The sequence below is a fragment of the Pygocentrus nattereri genome, chromosome 2 (genome assembly GCF_015220715.1).
Source record: "Pygocentrus nattereri isolate fPygNat1 chromosome 2, fPygNat1.pri, whole genome shotgun sequence".
Taxonomy (NCBI): domain Eukaryota; kingdom Metazoa; phylum Chordata; class Actinopteri; order Characiformes; family Serrasalmidae; genus Pygocentrus; species Pygocentrus nattereri.
In genome coordinates this window covers 46,309,843-46,336,593 of record NC_051212.1, presented here as the reverse complement: position 1 = coordinate 46,336,593, position 26,751 = coordinate 46,309,843, and the positions used below count along the sequence as shown (strand labels likewise).

Genomic DNA, 26,751 nt, shown 5'->3' with positions numbered 1-26,751 from the left:
TGAACACACCCAAACCTCATCTAAGTCTGTGTCATAAACCACATCAGCAAGTTAATGTAACTTTAATAAAGACCTGGATGCAGTTTGAGAGGACTGAGAGCAGTTCGACATTTATTTACAGGAAAGATTTGGATGAGTAGCTACTAGACGTCTTGTGTTTGTTAGCAACGTAGCCTCATAGCTCCAGCGCTAAACTAAAGAAGCACAAATTGGACACCAAACTTGTCTTTGCTGACTAAGCATATCTAGGTTAAATGGAAATCTGTGGTAATTGTGTTCATTTGCTGATTTTTGTGCATTTTTGCTGTTAGGGAGCATATAGGCTAATGAGGGAGCTGGCATGCTAACAGGTCGACAAGGGCAGTGCTCTTAACCAAGGACTGTTATTCTTTTCTTGTAAACAAGATCCTTTAGATGGGATATATCTATCCAATTTAATAGCCTATCTGCAGTTTTCCAACTGGAATATTGGGAAATTCAAAATACACAATGAACCATAAGGATTTCTCCTTTGTTTCTTCATCATTGCTGGTCCCTACTGCACAAGTTGAGGTTAAAGGGGAACTCCACCAACCTTTTAAAAGTTCCACATAATTAAATGGTTAAGATGAAGTCAAAATCATTCAGAGTGGCTTGGTGTGAAATGCTCCATTTAAGAGAAACTTACTAAGTCAGAATTGTTCACAGTGGTGGCGATAGGAACCAAAAGTCTGAAGTGCTTAATAACTCTTAAAAACTCCCTCACAGAAAGTTAGTACACAAACATCTCCTAAATAGCAGCCAAATAGCATGTAGGTCAATGGAACCACACGTTTTTCCAAATCTTTTTGGGCCAGTTCTTTTGGTCCATTCATCATAAAATTTATACATAATGTAAAGGACAACAGACATTTTCAGATTATAACAAAAACTGAAAAACGACAAAAATGTTTCTAGGTTTTGTTCCAACAACAACGATATGCTACCTGATGCCTGAGACATTATTTTATGATAGCTTTGTGATGAAGTTTTGGCCTTAACATCTTGTTAATCCGGCCATATTTTTAATCTATTTTAGCCCATTCGGGTTTTCAACTATTTTAGCAACCAACAATACATAAAAACTCAGAAGGCATGTTTAGGTTCACTGCTGGTTTTGGATAGTAAATAAAACGGCTGTATTTGTATTGTAGATGTTGTGGTCCCCATCAAAACCACTGTGAAGAAATCGGAGTCTGTAACTTTCTCTAAAATGGACCACTTCACATCAAACCACTCCGAAAAACCGTTTACATCTCAACCACTGAATTATGCAAAAGTTTTGAAAAATTGGTGGAATTCCCCTTTAAGGGTAGTCATCACACCTTATTTAAGAATGAAAATTATATAATTATATAAATATATAATTATATAACAATTATATAAAATACATTTGTGTTGCTTATAATGATTTCTGTGCTCAGACAGTGTTTTGTTATGCGTTTTTAATTGCCATAATAAAGAATAAAAGTGAAAAAAAAAAAGAAGGAAGAGTTACACTACAGTTCCTACATGTGTACTGCTAGACCGCCCTCTTCCCCCCCTTAAGAACAAACAAAAGCAATTTCAGGTACATGGTTTCCAACATCTCCCAAATTTACCAAAAACAGCCTAATAAAGAACATGTCGGAGCAAATAAAATGTATAAAAAAACATTATTTATTTTAAAAAATGATAAAAAAACAGCACAACGGACAGGTACAATGTTATTGGTTCATATTAGATAATGATCATTATTATCATTAAAATCATCATTATCATTATCATTGTTTGATTTAATTAACCAGAATCCCAAAAGTCAAAGCACCACAAGTAAAGAGTTAAAACTGTAAACACAAGCACAGATTTTTTTTTTCACATCCTGAATTTATTTCATTTTCCTAAGTTCAAAAGTATAAACCCACCCTTTCACTTTCCCCAAATTAAAGCCATTTCATTACATTTATTTGTTGCCTGTCCAGCAGGACATTGTAATGACAATGTTAATAACAAAACACATTCTTGTCATGGAGAACAACAATAACGATAATAGTAACAGTCATAATAATAATAATGACATCATCATTATCAATAATAACAATCTAAGGTACAGTACAATATTAAGGGATATTGCTAAAAGGCACAGACAAACAAACAAACACAAACTTTCTAACGCAGGTGTCTGAAGGTCCTAGTATAGTGGGTGAAGTGTTGATGCACAGATTTTAAAATGGGGCAGGGGAACTAAACCACTGGGTTATTTAGGATGGGGGGGTGGGGGGGTGTGTGGATGCTAACTTTGCTGAGTGGTCTAAATAGGCAGCTGGACATGAGGTGATTTCGGAAGGTCCCCTTACAAACAATAAGCATCTGAACATCGACTACAATTTACAGACAACCACAGCTAGGTAAGGACATTTTTCAAAAAAAAAAAAAAAAAAGGCAAACAAACAGCGATGAGCTGGCGTCACTGGCTAGACTAGAAGGAGTACAAGTGGATCCAAAGGAGAGGAGAAAGAAGGATTGTGTGGGAGCAAAGGAAAGGAATATCATGTCTCTTCTTAAAAGGTTTGGCTGAAATAAAAAAAGTAATAAAAATACCGGGATTCGTCATTTTGCTTCATACCACTGGGACTGTATCTAGCACAAAACTGAAAACATTACAATTACAATATGCATAATAAAGACTCAGAAAACAATTTTAGATGTTGTTAGATCAATCATTACATATAGAAAATGATAGCCACATATTACGATACAGTGGTCAGAAAACAGAAATAAAGCTAGGTAAGTTACAATCTGTCTGTGAACTGTGTTTAAACCAAAAGGTAAAACTAGACATATATGATTTCTGGTGCATATGTCAACAATATTTTTAAAACTATGACAATTCCTTGTATTTGATACAACTCAGGTGCTCAACAGTAGGCCTCTCACACTTACATTGTCTTACATAATTGCTTGTTTGCAAGTATTTTCCACAGTTATTAGCTTTCCCATGTTTACACCATAGTAAACAGAATGTGAACTGGGTGCATTTTCATTCACTACGTCGAGGCAAATACATGTAAATAAAGAAAGCCAAAAAACTAGAGTTCTAATTAGTGCCAAAACACCCAGATAGCATGGTGTTCTTCATTTATCCTACAAGGGAAATTTGTCATTTTGCTGCCTAACTCTGGCCAGTCTGGGAGCAGCAGTGATGCCATATGGTGCAGTGGTGGGGTTAAGTGCTTTGCCCAAGGGAATACCCAGTCAGTCCTTTGGATCTGAATCAACAACCTTCCGACTACTTGCTCCCCTCTCCTATCACTAGGCTATTGGATTGCCACCCTATCTGGTTGTGAGATACTAAAAACCGACAGGTAATCAGTCAAATTATCCATGTTAAGATGTTTATATTCCAATTAGCCATCAGCTAAAATGTTATGATCATGAGAGGCCTACTTACTACAGTGTTTGGAACACTGAAGTTCAATTCTCCATCTGGGGAAGGATGCTACACTATACCAATAAGAGTCCTTGGACATGACTCCTAACACTATCTTCGCCTACCTGTGTAAAAAAACTATCAAATTGTATGTCACTGTGGATTAGAGCATCTGCCAAATGCAGTAAATATACTTAACTGCAAGACAAAGCTGCGTCTTGTGATGTTTAAAGCTCATTCTGCATTAGCCACTTAGGTTGGACAACCATCTTGGTGTTTTGCATTATAACACTTAATATTGTCCAGTTAAAAAAGGTGCCCCTAAGAGTTCTTTAAGCGATGCCATTGAAGAATCCCTTTTGAATCCATTGTTTGAAATAGAGATTTATGAGTGTGAAGGACCTTATCACTTATGTTGTGGTCAATTCCAAGCCAAGCACATGACACTTCCAGGCTGAGAGGGTGAAGGCTAGCATGTGCTTTCTTCAAGACACCTGAAGCGTCTATTTGAACTGCTCAGTGCACTTAGATTGGCAGTGTACTGACAATAGACCACGCTGGGTAGCACTGATGGGAGGAGAGACCATCCCACCCTCATTCTAAGAGGCTAATTACGCATTAGCGGGAATCGAACTCTCAGCCTCCTGATGATAGGACCCATGCGTTTTCAATTTCTTTGCCTTATGTGGAGGTTCTTTACACTCACACATTTCATTTCCAAACGTTTCCCTGAAAATTCTTCCATTTAAAGGTTCTTCTATGACATTACACAAATAACCCTTTTTGGCACCTTTAATTTGAACAACATATACACAGACATCATTTGTGTGTTTTGAGGATAAACGTGTCATTGCATAAGGTATATAGGTGCATTGTTTATAAAGACATGTTCTGATGTATAAAATTCTTAACCCAAAACAGAGCAAACCTTTTACTGTATTTTCAAACACCACAATCAGTAATTTAAAATCCTTTTTCCTGAAAAACATCTTCTAGATCCAAAATAGCATATATTCCAAACAGATTTTTTTTTACTACAAAAGAGTCCATTCGTGAATCGGATTCTTTATGTCATTGATTGTCAGTTCTTGTATTCAGAGTTCTTTGATTTCAGTTGGGAAAACTGCCAGAATTGTTTTACAAACCTCAGAGCCAGGGCTTCAACTTTGTTGTTCTGAATTTCTGCTATGCTGCTTTTCTAACGCTTCTTCGTCCTCCTCTCCTGTGCCGTCCTCTTTGGTCCCCTTCTCTTCACACCTTTCTTTCTCTCTAAACCTTGTACAGTAGAGAACGCTGCCAGTATAGCAGACGGCGTGGAGTGCCGTACATGCGGAAGAAGAGCAAGGCCCCTAGCGTGCAAATAACGCACACCAGCAGCACAAGTGGCACCACCACTGCTGCCACACTGCTTCCACCACCAGCAGGGTTGTCCATCTTGACGATGATCACCTCCGTCTCTTCCACTTTGTCCTCTTCTTCATGCTTCTCTTCTTCACGGTCCCTGCCATCATCACCATCATTTCCATTGTTGCCATCATTGCGATCACTGCCATCATTACCATCGTTGCCGTCATTGCCATCGTTGCCACCTCCACCACCACCTCCTCTTCCACCACCGCCAGTCTTGGGGTCCTCATCTGGGCAGCCTATCCAGTCCCTGAGGGCGGACTTGGGGTAACCAGGATCCACTCGCAACAGGTGGTTGTTAAACTTCCAATATTTATTGCTTTTGTAGAAGTACGTGTAACCTGGGATTGTAAAAGTCAGAGATGCTGTTAGGACTCTGTATTTGCACAGGTAGTTTGACATCACTATCACTTTTACATTAACCAACTGATATGTTTGTTGGCCATAATATTTATATTATTAAGACTTATTATGTTATTAAAACAACCATACTTTATCAGTAAGTAAAGCACTATTTAAAGACACTCAAATAGTTTGTTGCTTTTTATTTTTACTATATTCATTTATATGAGTAAGTATTATCATTAACTGACTTCTGTACCAAAATCGGTAGAGCCGGCTCTAACTAATAAGCAAAATAAGTAGCTGCTACCAGTGGGCCCCTTAAACAACTTGTGGATGTTCATAACTTTGGGTTATTATTGCACCATGATGTTGTCTAAGATGCTTGAGTGAGGGAAAAATGTTTCGGCTTGTAGTTGGGTAACAAGTCATCAATATGGGGTCTATCTAATCTAACAGTCACAGTTAACCCATTTCACAACAGCATTGAACAACTTTCTCTGTTACCTGTTTAGGTGTTTAGTCCGGGATTAATCTTGTGCAGACTTTTAGATACTCAGGATGTGTTTAGTTCCCATGTTTAATTCTCATGTGTGCATGACAATTATATGAAATCAAAAGCAAGTTGCATGACACATGAGAAGTCGGAAAAAAAGAAAGAAAAAGGAACCATACTAACTAAATATGTAGAAGGTAAAGCATTTATAAGCAATGCTGTTGCCACTGCCACCAGGGTTGATCGAACTATGCTTAAAGTTAGCTGAGTAAGAAAAATCAATTGTACACAATTTTCTACATTCCTCGGATAAAGTCGATCAACCAAGACTTGTTTCAAGCCCACATTTTGCTACTTTAGTTTAATGCTGGAGCTAAGAGGCTAACGTTACTAACAAACCTTAGAATTTAGCAGTCACCTAAGACAGATTTTTTTTGTGTCTGTTAATTAACGTACTTCTTCATAATCTTTTTAAATGAATGTACATAAAATCTGTACATAATCTGTAGTGTTCATATACCAGTGTGACTTGCACACAAAGGCCAGTAAAGTTCTGCTCAGAAGTCATGGACTACAATGGCAGCACTCATCTACATGTTGAAGCTTTGTTCATTTTTACAGCTCAAACTGTGTCATAATGTGTCCTAAACCACATCAGCAAGTCTGCACAACCAAGTGCAGTTTAAGTGGATCAAGAGAAATTTTGGGGATGTATTTATAGAAAAGATTTAGGTGACTATTGGCTTCTAATGTTTGTTAGCAATATTAGCATTGTAGGCCAACAACAAACTAAAGAAGCATAACACATACTGTGTCACGCATCGGCCTCATCGATTGAACTCCAACTCCCAGATTGTGCTGGGAGATCCTGTGAGTCTGAACTCAGGCTCGCGCTCCTATCAGCGCTCACATTCCCCAGACTTTTAACTGATGTCACCTGTGTCTCATTATAGCACAGAGTACAAAAGCCTGGGCTTGACAATCAGTCAGTGCGAGGTATTGTTTTCTCCGGAACTTACTGAGCGTACTTGCCCTGTTATCTTATGTTTGACCGTGATTTTGACCTTTCGGATTTGTGTTTTGACTACGTCTTTTGCCTTTCCCTTTTTAGTACTTTTGCTGGTTTATTGGATTGGTTATTGGACATTTGGCCTGAACTTGGACTACTCCTTTGCGTTTTGCCCCTTTTTGTTGCCTTGGCTGCTAGGTTGATGATTAAATCGTTTAACCTCTCATCCGCTAGCGTCTGGGTTTCTGTCACTTTGCAACATACTGGCTGAACAGCTTCTTCTGGGCTATGTGGAAATTTGTGTACATTTGATTTTTTTTGCCAAACCATTCCGGTTTTGGTGTGTTACTCTATGAAATCTGGTTTCTGCATTTTACCCATAAATGAAATAATGAATATCAAATCAGACCAAGTAATTTAACAATGAGATCATTTCCATAGGTGTAGTTCCGCTTTCTGTGGTGATTTTCTTTGCCATCAGTATTTTATCATACAAGAATAATTGCCTTTTTTTAAATGCCAAAACCGATTTAACTAAAATAATTACTCAAAAGTTAAAAAAAAAAAAAAAAAAACAAATTTAGACAATTTTCCCCTTACCCTAAACATAGTTTATTGGCTAAGAGATGTTCGCTTCTATAGCTTTGCCCTGGAAGTTTAACACAACAGAAGTCTCTTTCACCCAAAAAGATTTAGATACCATACACTTCCATTACTTTTTAGCTATATTAGTCCCCAAGCTCCAGTCTTGACTGATCGACTAAGGTAGGGGTAAAGGGAAACCTAGGTGCATTAGATTTTTTTTGAGTGAACTAGTGGTTTAAAAAAACGTGAGATTCCTACTTTGGTCTCGGCTCATGAAAGCAGCTTTGATGTTATCAGGGATGCCCTGCCACTTGCTGATAGGTTTGGGGTAGTCTTGGTCCACTGACCGTGAGTCTTCATTGTAGCGATAGTATCTGAGGAAAGAACAGATCATATAAACATGCTTTGTTCTAAACCATGTCATACTTATCTTGACACACAACACAAGACACCTACTTGTTCCCTCTGAAGTAGAATGTGTTGCCTGTAGGAGTGTAAAAAAGGGCAGCATCTATTCTGTCCTTAGGAAGGCCGCTGCCCATTTCCCTCAGTGTTTTTGGGTAGCCTGAGTCCAAGTTTGATTCACTGAACACCCAGTGCCTGTCCCCTGAGAAACACAATTATATCCTGTTACTGCTATATGTTAAAAAACAAACATTTATAAAAATACTAGAAGGGGATTTCCAGTGATTATCCTAAATTTATGCATCATTAAAATAGTTAAGATGTAAATAAACGTATTTAGTATGGTCTAATGTGAAATGAGCCATTGCTGAGAAACTGAATTGTTGACAGTGGTGATGGGAACCAGACATCTGTGTTTAATGCCACTAAAAGCTACCTGGAAAAAAGATGTTGGATAAAATGGTAATGAGTACACTGATGTCTGGGACATTGTTTTATGAGTTTCAGAGAAAAGGTTTTACCCCAAAATGATTTTTTAAATGTATTCATGGTGGAAAGGTATACGCAGGGTAATCTAAGGCTTTTTTTTTTCAGATTTTCCACTATTCTATCATTATCTCAAGTTGGGTCCAGTGATGAAAATGCTTCTATTGTGCATTCTTTTCTAATAAATACTTGTTTTCATTACATATTATATTACCAGCATCATAATTTGAATGAAAGCAGAACTATTGAAATATTTACATACATTTTTAGATTTTTGAGCTGGCATGAACTCCACTAATTTGTGTAAAAGCATCTATTCAGGTGATCAAATCCTTCCTGAGAGTCGTCAGTACACAAGCTTCAACGGAAGGATCTGGAATAAGGATCTGACATTTTTGTATAAAGGCCTTAACATGGTAAATGCCACAAATGTGCTTAAATTTGAATAGTGGCTTTTTGACCCCATTGTACATTACAAACAAAAACTCAACTGACATGCATAGGTCCACTGGTCATTTTGGATGGTAAATAAAATCTGTATAATTTGTGTTTTATACATGGTGACCCTAGTTCCCTTCACCAGTACTGTGAAAAACAGTCTAAGTTTCTCTGCAATGTACCATTTCACTTCCACCCACTCTGAGGGACTATTTTCATCTCAATGACTGATTTATGCAGAAATGTTTTTGAAATGGAATTGTCCTTTGGCTATTTAGACTGTTGACTTTGCATCCAATTCTTAGATAAACTTATGACTTTACCTTTGAAGAAGACAAATTTTCCATCCTCTCTTTCATAGGCAGCGTTAATCGATGAGGGTAGACCTCTCCAGAAATGTCCAATTGGCATGGGGTAATTTTCCATAACCCGTTGATTGCGAATACGCCAGAACCATTTATCCTATGACAAAGAAATTTACAGATATACAGATGAACAGTCACACTCAAAGTTATTTGCTGTATATAACTGAAAAATCATACTTAAATACCTTGAAAATAAACATTTCTCCTCTGAGAATGGCAATGGTGTCAAAGTGGCCTTCACAGATATCGGGTGTAAAGCTTGGTTTGCGTGGAGAGTGTGTGGGACGGGGGGTATGGAAAGGGGTGCGAGGGCTGAATGGCCGTCGCGACCGGTCACCAGGGTTGGGGCCTAAAGGAAACAGAGGCAAAGCAAACGCTTAATGCTTACTCTGTTCTGACGCATGACTTAAATACTACACAGGAAATCTACTGTTTTGCTTTACCGTAGAGCTGCTGAATTCCACGGCGATCGTCCTCTGGAAGCTCAAAGTTCTCAGTATCCATCCATTGGTAGAATGGGGCCATGATGGCAGAGGGGTCATTTGAATGCTCCATGCCCAGGGCATGGCCCAGCTCATGCACAGCCACCAGGAAGATATCATTACCTGAAAGACAGAAAGCATTAGCACTCGTTAGCAAGCAGGACCCTGTAAAGCACCACTCTGAGCAATAACACTGAACATTTATACTGTCCAAAATGTAACGTCTCAAGGCCTGACAAAGACTGTAATGTTCCCCTTCACATTTTTTAAGAAATCTGCAAAGATGTTTTTCCATACATCTAATGTTCAGTCTTACATGTTGGTTGCATTTTTTGCTTCATACAGTTCAAGTAATCACAATTACATATGTATATACATCAGTTCATAAACCTTACTCCACATCTCAGAAACACAGTTTGTGTTGTAGTGCAAATTTTCAAATATCCAAATGAGTGAATATCCCTGAGCAATAACTGAGGTACCAGTGAAGCACACAGAGTTAATGTCAAGACCCCTTGTTATGAATACTATACACCATTAAAGCATAAATTCTTAAATCTGAAGTTTTTAATTTTGCCAGACTTTTCCATATGCTCTGATTTTTAGAATCAAGAAATTATTGTGTGGAATCATCTCTACTGATTCCCATCATTTGAACTGGAGTCAACTCTATTTATGGACTCGAACAGCCCTCCTTAACAAGATGGAGTTAAGTCGCACTGTCGTAGTAAGATGTCAATGATGATGGCGTTCCAACAGCTTCAATAGCTACCAGTTGCAAACATGAAGACTGCACTGGAAGAGGTACTAGCAAGGGAAGAGCTACACGCTAAAGCCTTCCATGGGGATGAAGGGAGGAATCGATGCCTTCTACACAAGTTAATTATGTGACTGACAGCTATTCTCTACAGCCCTGCTGAGTGGTAAGCTTAGACTGGAAATATAATTACCAGCTTGTGACACCAAAATAGGGTAAAAATTTTAAAAAGCACCCAACAAAAGAATTTAACATTAAGGCTATTTTAAAGCCAAAAGACTGCACCCAAGCACATGAAAAAGGGCCCTGCTGAGACATGCCATCGTTTTCTTTAAGAAATGCACACACAAGCAGGCTCCAACAAAAGGAATTCCAAGAGAACCACAACATCTCAGTCAACTTTTAGCCCTTCTTACCCTGCAGATCTCGGTTGCCAATCGTCCATGGCTCTGCAGCATCAAAGTGCGTGTCTCCTCCTATGCCATTGCCAGGGAAGTAGGCATGTGCCAAGAACCCTCCCTCACCATCAAATGGACTGGAATCGCCATGGAAACCTTCAGCAAAGAAGAGCATGATGTCTGCAAAGTCAGAGGTCTTGTCCTTTATGTGACTGTAAGGGATCTCTGTGAATCGCAAAGGCGTGACACCCTCCCACACTTTGAAGGCTCTTCGGATGGCGTCGTGGGTTTCGTACTCCCCAACTTTAGGGGTGTAGTTCTGTATACTGAACAAAGACAAGAAGAATGGGTCAACTGGAGAGGCAATCACGGAAAAGTAGGCCATAGGAAAAAGGACGATACAGTGATGGCAGGGGAGAGGGGAAAAAAAAGAAGTAAGGAGAGCGGAAAGTGATTTACATTACAGACAACTAGCACAGAAATTCTGGCCAGACCAAACCTAAAGTGGAATGGAATGGGTCGTACTGTACGCCAAAAATTACTTTTCCATAAGTGAGGGAAGCATTTTCTATACTTGGTTCCAAATCGGGGGTTTTCAGTTCACCAAACCACTGTTTAACAGCAATAGTTCAAATGACTTCAATTCAACTCTTTTCTGCAAAACTTTGGGCACATTTGCAGAACCATTTGCATCCTACCTGTACGTGATCTCCTTCTTCTCCCACTTTAGTCCCTGGATAGCATATCGTTTCTTCCTCAAGTTGCTCTTTAGCTCTGCTCCAAACTTATCTGGAACGCCGCAGCGAGGCCTCTTCATTGCCCTGCCAAACAAAATTCAACATATTACCTCAGCCTTTTGTTATTTTTTAATTATTGCACACATGTAAAACAATTTAAAAGCAATAACATACAGAAATAAAAAATAATGTAATGTACATGAAAAAGGAGAGTTAAGGTAAAAACCCTTACATTTCAAAACACATTCAATAATTCAGAAAATGGTCTCCAACTATTGCTAAAAAAAAAAAATCTAGTTTACCTCGCCCAATTCTCTGTTCCAAGACCATATAATCATTCACAGTAAGTCCAGATGTCAAAAGCAAAGTCATCTATGACCTTTTAAGTACAATACAAATGGTAGACTTAACTGATCCCACTCTAAAAGGTTGATCAGAAGTCAAATAATATCTTTAGTATTGTTATACTGAATAAGTTTATTTTTACAACTTATAAATTTTTTTTGTATATACATAAAAATGCCCTTCCAAAAGGTGCCATTCATTTGCATACCTAAATTTCCCTACCATGTACTAGAAGGAATATAGAAGGCTTTATCAATATAAGACAGAAAAGGGAAAAAAATCACAGTAATTTATTGAATTAAAACAAAAGCATGCCGGAAAGTTACGTTTATTTTCGTAGCTTGTTGAAACAACAAATTCTGTCAAAAGTGTGGGTAAACATATCGATACCACTTTGTTTATGGTTAACCACTATAACCACTATGGTTTAAATTTGCAGAAAAGTCACAGAAAGAAATACATTTTTATTACAATACGGAATGTAAATCTAATATATATATATTAGGGGTGAATCAGGGGATATTGCAAAGACCATATGAGAAATGACAAATTATGATTAGAGCAGATGCTTCTGACTGTATGTGCAGCAAGCCAGGAACTTGATTTTGCTGTGAAAAAACATCAAAAAGATCTACCTAATTCATTTTTAAGTGGCTGTATAGCATGGTGGGTAAGTAATTTTTTGCTCCCTGCATAGAACAGCACACCACTACTCTATTATCAGACACAATCTAATTACATTACTCTAGCCCTGAGCACATTCAATTCATCCGTTCTGTCATCTGAGCCCTAAATTGCAGAAACTCCTACGATAAATTGTGCAGCCAATGTAATTAACTCTGTGGCTGACCATGTACTCAATTACATTATTGTAAGACTGCATTTAAATACTAAACCAAAACAACAGTAATCACTCTAGACTTTTTCAGTGATTCTAGAGATACATATATATCCATGCATATCTACATACACTTCTGGAGAAGAGAGGGGTGCTTATATAATGGTTTATATTCCTCTCCTCTCCTTCTAATAACAGAGCCAAAAGAATCATTCAATAAGGTAATTGGACTATTGTTTTGTAAGGCTGTGAATAAAACTATATAAGTAGACTTCTATTTCACGAAGGCAATAAAAGTATGCTATGCATCCTATTTACTCACGTCAGGGTGGCAGGGTCCAGGTTTCCGGTGACGGTTAGGCCATACAATCTCTGCATGGCAGAGATTGCAGAGGAAATGGATTGAGGGGAGCGGGCTGCTTGCATCCGGAGATCTCCTGGAGGCAGGTAACCATACTGCTGTAGCCAGACCTAAAGCACAAACAGAACAGCAAATGGCGGTTAACCATTTTTCTATGCCACTGAAATTGCTATATGTCTAGTATTATATTATAACCACCTTGACTACGCTTTCATGTTTTCGTCCATCAGTGTTCTCGCCCTACAAAACCCAGCATGCACTGATGCTCAACAAATCCTGACTGCTCGCTACTGATCAAGAATACATGATGAATACATCAGTGGTACTCGCTAGACAGCATTAGTGACATAGTGAATCTCCACCTATTTCAATCAAATCAATCAGCCCACCCTAAAATATCCATACCTTCACGATACATCATTAGAAGGGAGTGTACAGGTCTTTAAACTAGGGAATGAATCTCAAGGCTGCTTTGGCATCACTGTAAGAAGTGAGTAGGCATGTTGTGATGTAGCAATTCTTCATTTTGGCCAGTGTGTACTTTTAATGTCATATTATTAAGATTAAGTGACCCTTATTAGTCCCACAACTGGGAAATTTCACCTCCGCATTTAACCCATCTGTTAAGTGAAACACCACATACATTCTAGTGAGCACACACACACACATACACACACACACGCACACTAGGGGGCAGTGAGAAATAAGTTTAGAAATAAGTTTAGAAATAAGCCCGGAGCGGTGGGCAGCCCAATTAGCCCAATACTTGGGGAGCAGTTGGGGGTTAGGTGTCTTGCTCAAGGACACCTCATCTGGGATGTATGAGAATTGGTCAGGATGCTCAAAGCATACAGTAGAAATAGTGATGGAGTTCGGAAACAGAGAAGCAGACAGGAAACAGAAGACAGAGATGGGAATTTAGGTGGCGTTAGATTGGAAGGAGAAGGGATTTTGGGCCTGGCCCTCCCCGCAAATTATAGTTTTTCCATGACTTCATTAAACTGTGCAGTTGTAATTGCCCATTATAAACTAATCAACTATTATAAACATTTGATTGTCTCTCAAAATTTTATATAGTTCAGCATAAAATTCTTACATGGTATACTGGACTCTTGTTGAGAGTAACAGAGAAACACTCTGTATGAATGGTGAAAACAACTTTGGGCCATTTTCTTTGAACAATAAATCTCCAATCTGAAAACTTCTTGAAGGCATAACTTTGTGATGTTTTCTACTGTCACATGCTGGAATAGTCTCCACTTAAAAGTTCTTAAACCATCAGCCTCAATTCACCTAGAATGAGGTATTAAAAGTGTTTTGACCCGTGCTGACTCCAGTGTTTTCCACAGCTGCTCTGAGATGGCCCTACTTGGAAAATGTGCAGCTTTTTTTAATGGTGTTTTTGGCATCAGCATTGTGCTAGGCAGTTTTTTTCCAGTGTTGTGTATTCAGCCTGTTGATTGTCACAGTTTGTGCTAGCTTGCTTTCTCTTCTGTTTTTAATCACTGCTCAGCTGCTAGCTGGATGCTTTCTTTGGTGAGGAACTCTTCCAGATGCCTATAGCACTCTACTAAGGCTAAAAACCCACCCTTGTTGTCGTTTTTGACATATTCCGGTGTCATCCATCACCCCATTCAAATCCTTTTAAACCTATATTCTTGCCCCTTCTCCATCACATATAAAAGTGTATGACCAAGTCAACTCAAGCTTTGAAAATGCTTCAGATTTTCTCCTCTCTGTCACAAACAGGGTCTGAGGTGGACAAATGGACTCACAACTCGACTTGTACTACAGACATAAAACTTCAGCGTGGTGTGAAAATGATAAATTAGGAAGTCTTATCTTTAGTCAATTTAAAGACATTTGTCCAGTATAACAGTCATGCTAGCATGTAGCTTGGACAGCAAGCATGCTAAATAGCGCAATAGCTAATTTAACTGAAGCTTTTGAGGCTAAAGTTTTAGTAAATTACAAATTTAAGCTTAATAAAACTTTAGCTAGGATAGCTTTTATGCTAGCTAGCTAGCATACTTGCTACACAAACTACAGACACACTAACCATTTCAGGTTTTGTCTCTGCATTTTCTGAGTGTAACGTTAGCCCCTCAGTTCTGTCCTTCAGACTGAAGGTTTTCTATAATGAAAGGCTTGTTATTTGAAGCTATGTTGAACTTGACAAGATTTTATTAGTAGTTTACATACGTTTACAATGCCTGTAGCTAAAAACAAGACTAAACTAAAATTCTCTACCTAAAGATTTGAAACACAGTTCAGGCTCACATGAAGCAAGTTGGTGATATCTGTGAATCTAAAAGGTGAAACAATAAGCCTTCAAAAAGAAACGCATTCAATTACTTTTCACCTCACTGACAATATTAGCAGTTCCTCAGTTCAGTATAGGCCTACCTAAATAATAATCCAGTAAACTACAGTCATATAAGGGGTAAACAGGGTTGAGGAAAATTTTTCTTAAATTCTTCTAAGGCTATCTGCTCTACATAAAGGGACACTGAATTATTACATTTCTGTACAATTCAAATATAAAGTCATTCATTTTTTATGAGAAATTTATCTTTGTAGAAACTTTCTACAAAGATTTCTTTATGGTGGTGGTGATTGGAACCATGGGCCACAATGTCTAAAAAACAGCTTTAGTTTTTGTGTTGTGTTTGTTTAGTTTCCTATACAAAAACAACTGTAAACCTTCATGTGTTTTCTATTATATGTAAAGTTGACATTGATACAATAGTGGTGACTTTTTTCTTTTGGTACCATTTTGCTTTATGACACCCTGCCTGTACTTTTCCACCTTGAGCATCTAAAAAGACCAAACCTTTTACTCAAAAATGTCATAAAACAACGCCTCAAGCATCAGGAACTGTAGCCTTCTGTGAGGGAGCTTTTGGAGGCCATTAAGCGTTTCAGACATGTGGTTCCCATCACCACCACTGTGAACGACTGTGACTTGGTAAATTTCTCTGGAATGGAGCATTTCACATCAAACCGCTCTGAATGACTGTTTTGCATTTTGACCATTTGATTCTGCAGACGGTTAGAAAAATCTGATGAGTTCACCTTTAGATTAACGTCGGTGGTTTCAACGTTGCTCAATTCTAGTTTGTCGTCCTTTGCAGTGCAGATTTACAAGCTGGGCACTTATGGGTACTGAGAGGCTAAACCTCAACTTCTTGTGCAATGGAACAATTCTTTAAAGACTGGGAAGGGCACAGTAGCTTGCAGTCCTCTTCTACTTTGCCTTGCATCTCCAAACGAATCCCACGTTTTTCATAATAGCCACATGACCTAATTACAGTTTTGCAAACTAAACTCTCATTATATTCAAGCATCTTTTTCATTACTGCTCCACTAAGAGAGGTAAAACTGTTGCAAAACTGTTGTGTGTGTGTGTGTTAGTTAATATCCAAGAGGGTGAAAGAAAGACAACCAAATTGCGGGGAAAAAATGACTCACATGTTCCATTTTCTCTGAGCCAATGGAATAAAACAAGATTCGAGCGAGAGGTGATCATATCCAAGGCAGCCTCATAAAAAAATGCACTCCAGATACTCAAGTTACCATAATGAACCCCAACAGCCAACTAACCTCATCAGCACCACATCAGAAACAGACCTAGATATCAGCCAACAAAACAGTGCAATGTATAACAAAAATGAATAAGTAAATATAGATTTTAGTACTGCTTTCATGCTTTCCAGGGGATTTCCTGAAGACAGTATTACAGACTTGTAATGACTAGAAAAAAAAGGTGCGTCAGTCACACCCAAACAAGCCAAATCTGGATCTTGCACCTCCCAGATTGGATCCTGCACCTATTTTTGTGGATACAGCACCTCAACCACATTGAATTGAGGATTTGATTTGTAATATAAATAGCAAATATAGAAAAGGTCCTTCCTTATGCATAAGAAGTTATCTGTACTATTAGGAGACCCATGTATGAGCCGTGACAAACTAACTTTTAGAGCTAGGCCTTCAATTAGGGCCATAAACGTCAAAACCTTGGGAAAAAAAATGAGAAAAAACACATTTGTGATAATGCTCATTTCCACTAGCACCCCTATGGAACTATGTTAGTGCTAAGCTAACAGCAATTCACATGAACATTTTTGGCTGTTCTACATTAAACCCAAACATTTAAAGCTTGTAAAAACATTCCAAGTTATATTTGTAGCTTGTGACAGCCATTAACTTGGAACCTGTGCAGTTTTAGAGTTGCTAATTCAGTTAAGAGTTCTGCCAATCCTGCCGCTGTTCCTACCAAAACATAAGAAAGTAATAAGAGAATTACTACTATGGTTGTGGAGTTTAAAAATACGATGATTGTATTAAAGAAATTGATGAAAATGATGATTATATTAAAGAAAAATAACTAAAAATTGTGTCACGGAATCATTAGGCCTAGAAAGGCCCGAGGGTTCCCATATTGCATATAAGAAAAGGCCTCATAAGACGTGACATTATGGGGAAACCTCAAATTCCCCTGCAATTTTAATCGCGGACCCACTAGTTAGGCTTCTTCTATCACGCAATACTACCTATCTGGGTGGGTGAAGGCTACCTAAGATTTATGTGAAGTGCCACAGCACTTTTTCAGACTGCTGCTCACACCATATTACTGGACAGCTCAACATGCTTGGAGGAGAAAATTAACTGCTACAATCATCATCTAACAATTGCTGTTTTGTTGGCTAGCATTATAATGAAGTGATGGGAGAGGGGAAAGACTATCCTTCTCACCCAGAAAGAGAGAGAGTGTGAGGCTAATTATGCTGTCTTGGACTCCTGAGAGATTGCTGGGGATCAAACTTACCATCTCCCAACAACTGGACAAACACTTAAGACCTTTTTTCCTATTCCTCGAGTTCAATTTTAGGCTCTTCAAAGTAAGTCTGCACACTCTTGGCATGCTCTTAAGCACCTTCATGAGGATCCACCTGGAATGCTTCAGATAGTCTGGAAGAAGTACAAAAACTTCTTGCTGGGCGAGTGTTTCAACTTTTTTTAACCCTCTATTGCATTATGTTGCCTCTGGGCAACAAACTCGTTTTCCTTACTTTATTTCACTAGCATTATACATATTTAAAGACAACAACAATAGATTGTTATTATTTTTAACAGTTAGTGTTAGTTAGCTAGTTTCGGTCATGAGAAATCTTTGTTGCCTAGAAGCAACATCATTTTTTTTAATTAATCATAATGTGTGCAGTAGAGGGTCTAATCTATGTTTGTTTTGGAAATCAATCCATACATAGGTAACTACTTCTATCTGTCTTCAATCATAAGCCTTTAAAAGAAAATATTCTGAAAAACACTTGAGGTTAAACTCCCGCTTCAGAAGATTTTAATGATGCTTCATTTTCCATGAATATTTGTGGTTGAGGTCTCTGAGGAAGATGGCTGAGCATATAATATAATCATATTTCTAGGCAATGTGCATGAGATCTCCAGCTGTTATTTTTGCAGCTCTAAGTCTAGCTATTTTAGCACCTGGCCCACCTAACCTTGTTTTTATCGTTGGCTACGATAAAAAAGTCCTCCTTTTCTCAGTCAGAGTACTAGTACTATTGTACTATTACAACAATGTTTTTTTTTTGTCGGATGGGAAATCACACTGTACAACAGGCCAAAATACAGTGCCTACTACGGAAATAAGTAAGACGTTTAAGGCACCTGGAGAAGTGATCAACCTACTTGGAAAAGGAGACATGTATTTTGAACCAACTCGTAGTGTGAATAATCAACATGCTAAAGCAATCTCCAAGGATCTCTAGTACCTGAAATATTGGGGTTACTGAGACTCCCAAGCTGCAAACGTACCACCTTTATCCAAACTCATACCAAAAAAACACTTTCAAGGCTCTGAAGGCAAACGAGGTTTGAAAAGAGGGACGGACAGGCTTTGGAGAACCTAATTATTGTGAGCTACTTTAAGAAATAAGCATAGGAACCTGAACAAAGGGGTGGCCATGGACAATCAGAGTCAGAATCAGGTGATTTTCTCTGCTCAAATTAACTTGATTCAATTCATCAGTTAATTTAAGCGTTGCACTCCTGGCTGGAGCTGCCCACCCGTGCCCTTGATGTTTTACCCAGTTGGATCCTACTGCAGGACAGAAATATCAAAAAATTCACTCCAAAAGAAAAATGCTTCACTAGCCACACTATCAGGGTTTAAAATGTCCTGTCCACCCCAGTCCTGTTACTTAAGTAAGTCCATAAGCAAAGAGCAGGAACTTGATTAAAAATCAAGAGATATAGTGAAGTGCGTAGGTGGTGTAAGACTGCAGACTATCAGCTTTACTTTGAAGGTACGTACTGGGTGAACCATGAAGGAATGAGTGCTCTTAGGGAACACCAAGTAAAGTAGACATAGCCAAAACATGTGCTACAAAATCAACTGTTTGCTAACTGGTTTGCTGGCTGTTGTTAAAGAGGAATTCCATCTTTGCATTTTGAATACTTGCATATTTATAACGTTGATAATAATACAATAGTGGCAAACCTGGAAAAAGGTTATTCTTTGGGGATTATTTTGCCTTACAATGCCCTGTATGTACTTCTCCACCACAGTAAAATACATTTTAGCTCAAAACCTCATCTCAAACTATCGTAGACTACGTTTTAGGCACATATTCATAACTGCTTGATGTAATAACTTTCTGTGAATAAGCTTTTACAGGAATTAAACAATACAGATATCTGGCTCCTACACCCACCACTGTAAACAAATCTGACCCTAAAACAGAGCATTGTACATCTAACCACTCTCAATGACTTTGTTTACGTCTTAAATTACTGAATCGGACATGGATTTGGAAAAATCGGTGGGTACCCCTGGGGCCTGTCTTGTAAAGCAGGTTACTTGCTTAGCCAGCTAAGTTTGCTCTAACTGTGGATTTTCTGCCTCATGACCATGGATCACTTTTTACCTACATTGCCAGGGCAACTTAAGCTGGATTCTAACCTTCTCCAAGTTATGTGCACAAATATTGCTAGAGTTTCCTGGGTAGAGAAACCTGGGTTAACAGCAAAAGAGATGGGACACTGCTAGACCTCGGAAGATAAGATTTTTAAATAGCCAAAAAGGTGCTTCCAATCATTTTCAATTACTGAACATATTAAGAATGCTTTAACATGTGTTAAAGGGAAGAACTGTCCTCTGAGCCCCGATGAAAACCGTGAAAGTCGGCAGGAAGGCAGGGCCTGAGCCCCATGAGGACGGCGGGAGAGGAAATTTGCAAAGGGTTTGGGTCCTGATGACTGACACGAGAGTGGCCTAGGGGATACAAAGAATATATTATTTTATTCATATTTTACCACAAGACCCAACCCATTAACTTTATCAAGAATACAGCCAGGACATTAACCTCAACGATCCACCAAAACGCCTTGAAAACCATTGGATTAGAGCTGCATTCCGCCCCGTAACTTTATAGTCACTGAGACCCTCCAACACACCTCAGGTTTTTCATTTTATTGTTCTGTTTTAAAACATTAGGCTATGAAAAGGTATAAATATGTACTTTTCACCTGAGAAAAGTTATTTAAGGCTCACATATTCCTTAAAACCGCTGGTGTACCTCTGTGCGAACATTTGCATTGCTTGTACCTTGATGAACACAAAATGTACCTGCACAGAACCTTTATTTTGAACAGTGTATAAGCTCCCTTACAGAAAGGTACTACAGGAAATAATCATTAAAACACTGCCTGAAGTCTGTGACATTTTTCACTATAGTTTTGAGACGTTTTTTTTTCCCCAGATGTCCCACTATTTTACTATTATCAACTATACATATTCAATTCTTAGGTTCACTGGTCATTTTAAGTCAGAAACAAAATGGCTTTGCATTATAGACATTGCAAGTTCTACTTCCTAAAGAAATCCAAGTTCTCTTTAATTCAAAAGGTACCAATAACTATGGTGCTCTCTGTTTTCAGGGAAAAAAAAGAAAATGTTTCTGCAAGTAATACTATATCATTTTCTGCTCAGTGTTTGATAAACAGCACAGCTGTACTATTCTGAAGGGCTTTGCAGCGTCTCAGCTGACCTCATCAGAGGTCATTCTCTATGTAAAGTGGTGTTTAAACCCTGACTTAAGTGATGAAGTAAGCCCAAAGCAGCTAATGATGTACAGTTATGGCCTTAAGCGATCTCTGATTCCGTCATTTGTCTGCTCCCTTTTGTTTCTTAAATGACATCATAGTTTAGACACACAATGGCTTCTATTCTTCACCTCTTCCTGGTTCAATGGTTTTCTTTCATTCTCTTCTCCTTCTTTGGGGCACTTTTCTCTGAAATCTACTCCCTCCATCCTCTCCCGTTTCCCCCTGCTAGCCATGGTGTGGTATAAACATCTGTTCCCAGGATATAGGTGTCCATATGCATGAGGAAAAACCCTGGCCACTTCCTCTTGTCCTTTACCACAGGATGTGACCAGCCAGCTGAAATTTTCCCAGTCATGAGTGCAGCTTAAAAATGGACTGTGACTCCATGACTGTGATTTATACTGTTCGCAGATGGAGTTCCGGCACTAGTGATAGTTCTGGTCCGATAATTGGTTTTATTGAGTACTGCGCTAATATGGTGGGGTCCAAAGTGATGAGGCCACTAGTGAAAATAAAATTTTTGTTCTCTGTATTTGATTAATCTGTTTGGTTTAACGACAGCGTGCATTCGAGCTGCATGGACTACATAAGTTTGCAAATGCCTTGGACGAGCAGATCAAGCCTCAATGGAAAAAAGAAGACTAAAAATAAATCTTAACATGGTCAGTGTCACATGGTGAATGTCACATAGTGCTTAAATTTGCTTAGTGTCCTAGAACTAGTGCAGATTCTTGAATAGTTCTTCCTTATTTTACTTGTCATAGCTTTTCTTTGTTTAGTTTTTCAAATTTTAAAATCGTTCTGTCTTTATTTCTAAGTTTAAATGTAAAAATTCTCAATGATTTTCAATGTGGACTCAGACTTTTGCACCCCACTGTACATAAGTGCAGATATTAGTTCTTTCGTCTTTTTTGCTTCACCTTTATTAAACCATTTCCTTTTGTACAGTCATTCTAATCTATGCTTAGTTCAAAAAAGTATATCATAGAAAAAAATGCATTGGCAAAAAAATCACCAACTAGTCAACTATACATCTTACAGTACTGTGCGAAAGTCATAGAACACCCTTGTCATTTTTTTTCCAGTCAAAAACGGCCATTATTAATTTTTAGGAGAAATTTCAGAGGAGACTGCATTCAAGAAAATCCAGCTGAATAAGAAAATCAAACGAAAATAACAAATCAAATAGGAATTTCCAAAACTGGAGCTCAAAGAAAATGGGACTCTTAACAACCTGGAAGACCACCAAAACTGTCACCAACAGATAAGCAGTTCTTAAAGTTATCGTCTTTGTGAAAATCAAGCTCCACTCTTGCTTCAGATTTAAAATAATCCACAGGTGTTTTTGTCGATCCTTCTCCTGTGAGAAGACAACTCAGCGCTATGAATCTGAAAGATGTGTAGCTGTCAAATCAAACAAAGAAGTTGCTGGTGCTCTCAGAACAATAGACTGGCCACAGTCCAGAGTCCAGACCTCAACAACAGTGAAGCATTTGGGATTAATCAGATTGTGAACGTTGCCGGTGTGGAAAAATATCCCTGCGGATTTCTCTGAAAAACTGAAAGTGAATCTCCTGACAAGAACAGCAGTGTGATAAAGTCAAAGAGTGAACACACTTACTTAATGACTGTTTTGACTGGAAATGCAATACATGAAGGGTGGTCTCTGACCCTTGAACACCAGAAGGAAAGACTTTTACATAGATTTTTAGTCTTTTTTGGCAGTGTATTCTGTGGAAATGAATATTAAACAAAGAAACTCCAGTACACACGATCTACTCTACAACAGAGAATACAATGGACCAGCTTGTCCAAGAAGGATGAACGAATGCATAAGCATTAACCGTGTTACCTGTCTGTGCAGAATGCAGTTAACGTTAGGGCTGAATGATTTTGGTGTAATATCGAATTATGATTTTTCTGTCCAATATTGTGATTATGATTTAAATTGCGAATGTTTTCTACTGATGTATTAGTCTTTTTTTATATGAAGACTAGTGTATATATTTCTGGCTTGAGGCCTGAACTCTTAACACGGGGCACTGGCTTCCCGGTTATTTGCAGTTGTGATGTTACAGATGTTTGGTTGCTTCTGATAGGTCAAATACATTTAAAAGCAGTTCATAAGGTCTGTTTGATTACATTAAATTTCCCTACTTAAGCCTCACAATGTATTAATATTCAAACTTAAAAAGATGGTTCTTTAAGGGTTCTTAAGTAAAGAAAATGGTTCTATATGGAACTATGAACCTTCAAAAAAACCCTTGGCCTGATTAAATGTTTTTTTGTGAAACGGTTCTTTTAATTGTGTTGTATATGGTTCTATACAGCATCCAAAAGTGTTCTGCTACTGTTACTTGCTTGACATCAACACAATAGAAGAACGCTTTTGGGTGCTATATAGAATCATTTTCAAAAAAAAAAAAAAGTTCTATATAGAACCTTTTACAACACATTCTCCATCAATCCAAAGTGCCCTTTCACCATGCAAAGAGCCCTTTAAGCATGAAATGGTTCTATACAGAACTCATGGTTCCAAATAGAGCTATTCCCTTTACGAAAGAACCCTTGATGAACCTTCTTGAAGAGTGTTGGGTAAGGATTTTAAAACCCTGATACAATCATTTAATTGTAATTTGATAGTTTAATAGTTTTACGTTTTTCAGTTTTTGACATAATTTGAAAATACTTGTTACCCTTTAACTTGTGTGTAAATTCCATGATGAATGGACTAAATCAACTGACTCAAAATGACTTGGAAAAAAGTCTGGTTCCATTGATTTACATTAAAAGTTACCTCTGTGTTTTTCTTCTCCTGTAAAGTTATCATTCTGGAGATACAAGGTTTTCTTCCAACAACAGCGACATATTATAGGCACTGCTCAGGTTCAAAGTCAAACGTGTACGACTCTTTGGAAGGACGATATCCTTTAGATACAGTGCTAAGCAAAGAAAATACATAGGCTACCTCTAACCTTCCACTCAGCTAAGATGTCTTTCCTTTGTTTGTGGCCATAATCATAACTCAGAACAGATGTCAGGATCCTCAGCTTAAGGGCGGGGAGTGGGACGGCACTCTTGCCTCCCTGCAGCAAATCTCCTCCTTTCGCTGGCCATATCCATGCACACTCAGCATCTTCCTACCCCTCTCCTCTCACATGACTCGAACTTTTTACAACAAAAGGATTACTTCACAGTCACGAGATCAGAAAGCAGCTAGATCAGAGCGCACAGTGCCACTGTGGCAAACTGTCTCCTGGCTGATGGAGGATAGCTGTGTTGCCAAACACTGAAAAAATTTTGGCTAATATAGATGTCATATGTCTTAAGTAGTCATGTTGTGAAGGTGTTGTTGACTTTCAGGGTCACGTACAAAGCAGCTAGGCGCTCAACACCTTCTGTTTGTATGTCGTCTGACACAGTATTTGCATATTCTTGCTATTAAACAACATTTTTTTATTTTCTGAGATATATATATATATATATATATATATATATATATATACATACACACACACACACACACACACATACATACATATATATATACCCAAAGAAACAACCCAAAATGACTTTGTAAAACATCTGGTTCCATTGACTTACATTAAAAGTAAAGCAAGTTTTTCCCCCTCACCTGTAAAGTTCCCATTTTGTTACCATTTTGGAGATATGAGGTCTGACAACAGCGATATATTTAGATATTTTTAATCATCAAATTAGCTCATTTTAAAGCTGAAAGCAAATGTAACTTTTCAAAACTGAATAATTGTACAAAAACCTATCAGCTCAGGTGTCTTTACAGCAGTGAAAGAAACTAGGGGTTGCAATTTCTCACACACGAATGCAACCATTTTATTTATCGTCAAAATTATCAGTGAAGCTACACGTCATCTGAGTTTTTTATGTGCAATATTGTATTATTAATATAGTAATAAACAGTGCTAAATTTGGGGGAAATTTTCCTTTGGGAACTACTTTTCCTTACACTGCACAACGTGTCTCTGTTACATTTTAGTAAGTTTTAATAGATTTTAATACATTTAGACCTATCCGCAACCTATTGTAAAACAACGTAAAACAAATATTCAGAAGAATTATCTGTATTTACTCTCTGTGAAGGAGCTTTCCAAGACCTCAGATGTCTGGTTCCCATCACCACAAGTGTGAACAATCCTCAATCTGTAAATGTGTCTAGAATGGAGCATTTCACTTTAAATCGCTCTGAAGGACTTTGTATATCTTAAAGACTTAGTTAGGCAAAATGTCTGAAAAACTGGTCAAATTTCCCTTTAATCTTTAAACAAAGGCGTTCAACAAAAGGCTTTTTACGACGTTTCACACAGCTGCTTTAAAGAGGAACTGCACCAGCTTTTCCAAAATGCTATACAATTAAATGTATAAGATGTAAACAAAGTCAGTGAGATGGGTTTGATGTGCAATGCTTCGTTCTCGAAAAACTTGCAGCATGATAATCGTTCACTGTGGAGGTGATAGGAACCAGACGTCTGAAGAGTTTAAAGCCTCTGAAAGATCCCTCACTGAAAGTTATTTGTTACATGAAACGCTAAGGTATATGCTGCCTGATGTCTCAAATACTATTTTATTATAGTTCTGTGATAAAGTTTTGGGTTAAAATGTATTTGAATCCATTTATTTTAAGCAATTCATGGCGGAGGGATACATGCAAGGTGCTGTGAGGTAAAACGGTCTCCAACTGATTTTTTCAGTTTTATGACTATTTTACCATCATTAACATTACATATAGAACTCACAAGGTCCAGTGGTGGTTTTGGATAGTAAATAAAATGTGTTGTAGACATCCTGACACCTGGTTCCCATCACCACCACTATAAAGACTATAGAGTATAAGATTCTCTACAGTGAACCGCTTAAAATGACTCTGTTTACATCCTAAGAACTGAATTATTATGACATTTTGAAGAAAACATGGTGGAGTTTCCCTTTAAAGAGGTTTACAAAGTACTGAGACTACAAATTTAATGTCTTTTTACATCTGTATTCGCCTCTACAAAAGCGCTCACGAATTTTCCCGTTTCACCTTAAACGGTGCAGCATGCTGAGACATGCTTAGGCGCCAGAATGGAATTTCTGCAGCATTTAAGGTGGAACGGGGAAATTCAAACAAGCAACTGGCGAAATCAGAAGACAACTTCAGCTTCGTATCTCTGTACTAGTACAGTAAGCCAGACAGAGCCTGCTCACCTCTGGTTTGATGTCTTGTTTGGGCGCATCTCCATGAACGCACAGCCAACAGGAGAGGAAGAGCAGCAGCTCTGTGAGTCCATCCGACCAAACCGCCATGACTGGGAGCAAATCTTCTCACCCGGGTGTCCAGAAACTTTCTTTTCGAGCTGCTAAGCTATGACCACCCGCCAAAAGCACAGTCTAAACCCTTTTTTACTGATAATTATCGCTTCGGCCGCCTCTCAGAAACACGGTTACATCAAACAACAGGAAAGGGCGAATCTGCTAACAGGCAAATCTTGCACAGATTCTCGCTGCACTGCATGAACTTCACCCAACTCATATTTTTCCATCACTGAGGGGGAAAAAAGAAAGGACTGAGTAAAAAGTCATACTGTCTTCCTCTTTATCCGGGTTATCTTTGGTACTTTGTGCTATATCAGTCCTCTTTCACTCTGATCTCATGGTTTTCCTTCTCTGCAGCACTTTCCTCTCAGCTGTTGACGTGGTCGCTCCATAAGGGTGCTAGCTGGCAGAC

General features: G+C 38.2%; 1 protein-coding gene across 1 annotated transcript; it reads right to left on the bottom strand.

Annotated features, from left to right (window-relative positions):
- Positions 1 to 1,656: 1,656 nt before the first annotated feature.
- On the bottom strand, positions 1,657 to 26,751 carry mmp14b (matrix metallopeptidase 14b (membrane-inserted)). Its single transcript, XM_017717071.2, has 10 exons — positions 26,232 to 26,751; positions 12,840 to 12,988; positions 11,296 to 11,418; positions 10,616 to 10,923; positions 9,404 to 9,565; positions 9,146 to 9,309; positions 8,919 to 9,057; positions 7,723 to 7,873; positions 7,525 to 7,640; positions 1,657 to 5,175 (listed from the first exon to the last, which is right to left on the bottom strand). The coding sequence occupies exons 1-10, from the start codon at positions 26,328 to 26,330 to the stop codon at positions 4,697 to 4,699; spliced, it is 1,890 nt and encodes a 629-aa protein (XP_017572560.1). The 5' UTR covers positions 26,331 to 26,751; the 3' UTR covers positions 1,657 to 4,696.